General features: G+C 46.7%; 1 protein-coding gene across 2 annotated transcripts in view; it reads right to left on the minus strand.

Moving 5' to 3' along the window:
- The window catches only part of DCAF10 (DDB1 and CUL4 associated factor 10), a 55,010-nt gene extending 50,319 nt beyond the window's left edge, over nucleotides 1–4,691 (minus strand). For both annotated transcript variants that reach the window (XM_060300732.1, XM_030884289.2), the window contains exon 1: nucleotides 4,082–4,691. In XM_060300732.1, coding sequence (XP_060156715.1) covers nucleotides 4,082–4,632 — 551 coding nt within the window. In that variant the 5' untranslated portion in view covers nucleotides 4,633–4,691. The remainder of the gene's footprint in view (nucleotides 1–4,081) is intronic.
- Nucleotides 4,692–6,217: the final 1,526 nt, after the last annotated feature.

Below are 6,217 nucleotides of genomic sequence, written 5' to 3' on the forward strand. Positions count from 1 at the left end.
CATTTTCGTCATATGCTTTATTATTTCAAGAAAGGTAAAAACACAACTGAAATGCAAAAAAAGATTTGTGCAGTGTATGGAGAAGGCGCTGTGATTGATCAAACGTGTCAAAAGTGGTTTGCGAAGTTTCATGCTGGAGATTTCTTGTTGGACGATGTTCCATGGTTGGGTAGATCAGCTGAAGTTGATGGCGATCAAATTGAGACATTAATTGAGAACAGTCAACGTTATACCATGCGGGAGATAGCCGACATACTCAAAATATCCAAATCAAGCACTGAAAATCATTTACACCGGCTTGGTTATGTGAATCACTTTGATGTTTGGGTTCCACATAAGTTAAGCAAAAAAACCTTCTTCCCCGTATTTCTACATGCGATTCTCTACTTAAACGTAAAGAAAACGTTTTTGTTTTTGTTTTTTTTTTTTTTTTTTTGCGGTACGCGGGGCCTTTCACTGTTGGGGCCTCTCCTGTTGCGGAGCACAGGCTCCGGACGCGCAGGCTCAGGGGCCATGGCTCACGGGCCCAGCCGCTCCGCGGCATGTGGGATCTTCCCAGACCGGGGCACGAACCCGTGTCCCCTGCATCGGCAGGCGGACTCTCAACCACTAAGCCATCAGGGAAGCCCAGGAAAACGTTCCATTTTTAAAACAAACTGTGACGGGCAATGAAAAGTGGATACTGTACAATAATGTGGAACGGAAGAGATCGTGGGGCAAGTGAAATGAACCACCACCAACCACACCAAAGGCTGGTCTTCATCCGAAGAAGGTGATGTCGTGTATATGGTGGGATTGGAAGGGAGTCCTCTATTATGAGCTCCTTCCAAAAAAACCAAATGATTAATTCCAACAAGTACTGCTCCCAGTTAGACCAACTGTAAGCATCACTCAATGAAAAGTGTCCAGAATTAGTCAACAGAAAATGCATAATCTTCCATCAGGATAACGCAAGACTGCATGTTTCTTTGATGGCCAGGCAAAAACTGTTAACAGCTTGGCTGGGAAGTTCTGATTCACCCGCCGTTTTCACCAGATATTGCACCTTCAGATTTCCATTTATTTAGGTCTTTACAAAATTCTCTTAATGGAAAAAATTTCAATTCCCTGGAAGACTGTAAAAGGCACCTGGAACAGTTCTTTGCTCAAAAAGATAAAAAGTTTTGGGAAGATGGAATTATGAAGTTGCCTGAAAAATGGCAGAAGATAGTGGAACAAAAGGATGACTATGTTGTTCAATAAAGATCTTGGTGAAAACAGAAGGCACTTTTTGGCCAACCCAATATTTGCTGAACGAGGGAGGGAATGAATGAATGAATAGCTAAGCAAATGACTAAGAATCCAGAGGCCTTGATGGGGTAAGAGTTGTATTATCTATGTCCGCTCATGGTGGAACCATGTGTAAATTTTTTCCTTTGATTGCTGTTGAACTTGTTCCTGTGCTCACAAAACAAAGTTTAAAAAATATATATATCACTTTGAGCCTCCTGCTCCAGCTCCATGGCCCGGCCAGCTCCCTCCCTCCCTCCCCTGCAGCCAGATGCCTGCCCTCCCCCCTCCGCAGCCCCCCCACACACACACACAGAGCAGCTGCAGGCAGCCGCTGACTTTCGAGGCTGAGTCATCACTACAGAGTGGGAAGGGCAGCAGCGGCAGAGAATCCAAACCTCAAAGGTGGTATCACAAAGTACCTTTTCTCCAAGTTGGGGGCTCAGAGGGGCACCATCATGAGCAACGTTACCACTGTGAAAGAAGGTTCGGTTCAGAAGAGGGGAGAATATATAAAAAACTGGAGGCCAAGATATTTCCTTTTGAAGACAGATGGCTCATTCATAGGATATAAAGAGAAACCCCAAGATGTGGATTTACCTTATTCCCTCAACAACTTTTCAGTAGCAAAATGCCAGTTAATGAAAACAGAACGACCAAAGCCAAACACATTTATTATCAGATGTCTCCAGTGGACCACTGTTAATAGAGAGAACATTTCATGTAGACACTCCAGAGGAAAGGGAAGAATGGACAGAAGCTATCCAAGCTGTGGCAGACAGACTCCAGAGGCAAGAAGAGGAGAGAATGAATTGTAGTCCAACTTCACAAATTGATAATATAGGAGAGGAAGAGATGAATGCTTCTACAACCCATCATAAAAGAAAGGCAGAAAACATCTTACTCCCCTCCTCAGCACAACATTTATATGTGTGGAAGAAATATGTTAACAACTGCCATTTGCAAAAACTGTTAGCCAATTATCTTATGATATGCTATTACATTGGTGTGGATGGTTTTTAATTAGGTGAATCTTAAACCTGTCATTGTTTAAGACCAAATAATTGAAACATCACTTTATTTCAGTGTTTCAGCAATTAGCACTGAATGTTGAAAGGGCTTGTTAGGAAGTTGTGATTGATGTGCCGTCATACTACTTTATATAATTTGCATTTTTCCCTTATTGTTTTAATACTATTTTAGAAACTTGGAAATAAAGTGTTTTCCCTAATGATATGGTCCTTTTCTATTTACCATTCTATGTTCTCCTGAAAGCAGAAGCTGAAATGGCTCTGGTGTACTTCATGCTTGGTGCCCTAGCCTCACTAATGTCAGCAGGAAAGTGAACAATCTTGGAAGTTATAGCTTTTTATTTTGGTAGCTGCTTCTGAGCCAATGAGGGAAACAGATTTTTTCTTCCCTCAGTGCTCCAGAATAATAAGCGCCAATTTATATATTTATAAGAATTGTAAATTATGGTTTTCATTGCTACAGAAAATTGAAAAGCAACTCCCTATTGAAAAAGTGGTATTTTAAGATTAACGGTACAAGTATTCAAAATAGATGAACATGCCATATTTAATGTTAGAATATATTTGTTATAATAGATTTTAAATTAATCTTCAGGTAGGAAAATGCTAATTGTTAAGGTAATTATCCATGTAATTTGGTATTAGTACAGTGATTAAGAACTCTGGAGTTAGACTGCCTGAATTCAAATCCTCTTTTTCCTATGTGCTAACCATGTGAACTTGGTGAGCTTTACAGTTACAACTTAGATTCAGTTAATCATCCTTTCCTTACCTGAAATTTCTATTCTAATTAGAATAATATTCTATACTTGACCTTGGCCAAATTTCTGAGAACCCTGTATGTCTTCCTTGAAGACTAATCTTCTATTTGTTAGTTGAATTGTATCCCTCTTTTCTTTTGAGTCACCTTAACCACGCTCTGCCCTTGTTCCTCAGTTACTGCAAAGAGAAAAACACAATCTAGCTTTACCCACCTTCTCAGAGAGAAAAAAGCTTCTTGTACTCATGTATGTGCACATGCACACAATTTGAAATTTGACTGCGCTCATAAATTTAACGTCATATCCTGATTATTCTCACCCTTTGAGTAATAAACTACCTCGTTCAGTAAAAAAATATATATATACATACATATATCACTTTGAAAATTCTCCATAGCCCAAAGTAAACCGAGGCCAAACATGAAATTTTAGCCAGGAGAAAGGCTGGATACCCTTAACAGAAGAATGTAGTCTAGCGTGGAACTTCACAGATGTCCCACATCACAACATACCTCTCTGCAGTGTCTTAGTATCTTACTGGAGCAAAGGAACGACGGACCGCGCACTTGTCCCCTCAGGGCAAGTCAGCACAGGGAACAGGGAGTCTGCAGGCTCCGTACCCTTGACCAAGCTTAGGTGGGAAAAACACAAGCCTAGTGTGACAGGGAAAGAACGGGCATTTATTCAAAGCGTACTTATTGAGCATCTACGGTGTGCCAGCAAACCCTAGCTCTGGACTGGCTCTGACAGACCTGTCGGGGGGCTTTTGGCACTTCTCCTTCACAGAGCGCCGGTCCTGAAGGGGAGCAAACCAGTCCCGGGCTCGCCTACCTCCAAGGGCCGGACGGAGCCTGCAATAGCGACAGAGTACTTCATAAAGAGCCAGGGGCACGAAGGCCGGCCGCCCCAAACGGACTCTCAAACCCCGGCCCGGGCCGAGCGAGCGGGCCCCGGGCAGCCGCCCACCGGCAGCCGCGCCACGCGGAGACGGGTCCCCGCCCTCCGAGGGGCCGCGCTTACCCGTCGGGCGAGTACTCGAGGTTGAAGACGGCCCCATGGGTGCGGGTGCTGAGGTACACCGAGTCCGCGGGATGGATGGAACCATAGAGGTTAGTCATGGTGCGGAAATTGTCTCGTGCCGGATCCACGAACAGCCCGCGGCCCAGGCTGCGCTCTCTCAGCCACCCGAACAGCTGGGCGCCAGGGCCGCCCAGGCGGGCGCTGAGGCAGTGCCGGCCCCGGCTCCCGGCCCTGCAGTCAGGCCCAGGTTGCCGGCGCGGCGGGGAGGGCGGTGACTGCTCTTCCTGGGCGGAAGCGGCTGAGGGCTTTAGAGCTCCGGGCGGCCGGAGCTCCCCCGCGCGCCCAGCCTGGGGCTGCGAAAGGGCGCAGGGGTGGCGAGGGCTCCCGCAGGGCGACGGGGGAGGGGCTGCGTCAGCCCCCGGCTGTAGCGACGGGGGCGGAGAAGGGAGCGGCCCGGCAGCTGCAGCCTGTCTCGCGTGGGGTGCTGGCTCCTCAGCCCCGGCTCCGGCCGCCCTGTCCCCTCCGGGGCTACCGGGCCCGAAGGGAAACATGACCAACGCACCGACCCCCAGCTCCTGGCTGCTGCCCCGCCCGCCGACACCTCGGCGCTCCCGCCCCAGCCGCCACTTCCGGCGTACGTTGGCCTAACCCCACCGGCTGGGAAACCCGAGCCGCCTCTCGGCCATCATCCGCTGGGGACCAAGAAAGCAGGGACACCGCCCGACTGTGGGTACCGCGTCCCGGAGGGTTGGAGGTCTGGAGCGACTAGGTGCGTGGGCGCGCAACTGAGGATGCCCAGGGCCTGGGCTGCATGGAGTAACTTTAGCATCTGGGCACCGCTTGTGACATTATCAGTATGTGGTTGTCAGTGACCAGACTGTGTCCTTGGGGATGACAGGGCCTCACTAGTCAGTCCAAGAGGCTGGGTATGATTATGTACTGTTTACATAATCATCTCTACACTGAGACCAGCGAAGGTAAGAAATGACCATATTATGGGCTGCTCACGCATAGTAAGTAGCATGGTGTACTGCCTACACAGCCTGGGAATCTAGGGACTCGGGTTAACTTCTGCACTAAAAAGCCCTGGTTTGTACATTGCCTGGAAATGGGGCTTACTGGTGCGCTGGAGCTCTGCCCAACTCCCAGTTACTTGACCTACTAGGTCAAGACTTTATCAAGGCCAAAGCCTTCCTCTCTGCAGGAAGGAACATATATCCAGTCAGGAGTCACTGAGGGGAGCTGAAGACCTGAATCAATTCAGCCTTACAAGCAATAGAGCCCACCGTCAGTCCTGCTTACCTCTGCCAAGCAGGGCATAACAGATGCAAGGCCCTTCACCACTGCTGTTGAAGACAAATACATAGGACTTGTTTGCAGAAAAAGATTAACGAACTGGTGTGTTTCTTGGGGAGGGAAGGAGAGTCTTCAATGAAGGGAAGCCTGAGGTATAAGAAGAGGTAGGTATAAGAACTGACAACCCTTCTAGGCCTTGATCAAGACCTGAGTTATAGAAAGCTCCCATCTGGTGACTGTTTAGGATAGTCTGAAAGATCTCAAAAGTAAAGGAATGAGACTCAGAGAGGGCTGAACATTCAGCAGTTCCTCCCACCAGCAAAGTTAGTAGTTATTCAACTCTTCTGTCCATGAGCTGACTGAAAAATGGCAAGAAGCAAGTGTCCAGTGTTCAGAGAAGATCAAGGCAGCCATTACTCTGGAGATATTCCCCATGTTAGGGGTAGAGGTCTGTTTTATAATTAACAAATAATGTCCCTTAGTGACCTACAACTTCTGGCTGCAACCGATACTTAATAAAGGCCCTCTACTTGATTCCCGAGTTATGGCCAATGGCTAAAATTATTTTGGTGTATAAAACCTTGACCATGATATATTCACCAATGTTATTAACTTTCTCAATAAGTAAAATAAAACTCAATATTTTTCCTTTTTTTTTTATGCCCCTGCCTCCTCCCCTCAAAAGTCAGTTTTAAAAGGTTACATATTCTAAGGTATTTAAGATATAGTTCCAACAGAATAACACAAGCTCTGCAACAAGAGTTGTGCTGTCTCAAGATAACCAGATTTCACAGTTCAGGCAATTCAAAATTAACTATCGCCCTAAAACTGATTAAGAAC

This window comes from Globicephala melas, chromosome 6 (genome assembly GCF_963455315.2).
Source record: "Globicephala melas chromosome 6, mGloMel1.2, whole genome shotgun sequence".
In the NCBI taxonomy this organism is placed as follows: Eukaryota; Metazoa; Chordata; class Mammalia; order Artiodactyla; family Delphinidae; genus Globicephala; species Globicephala melas.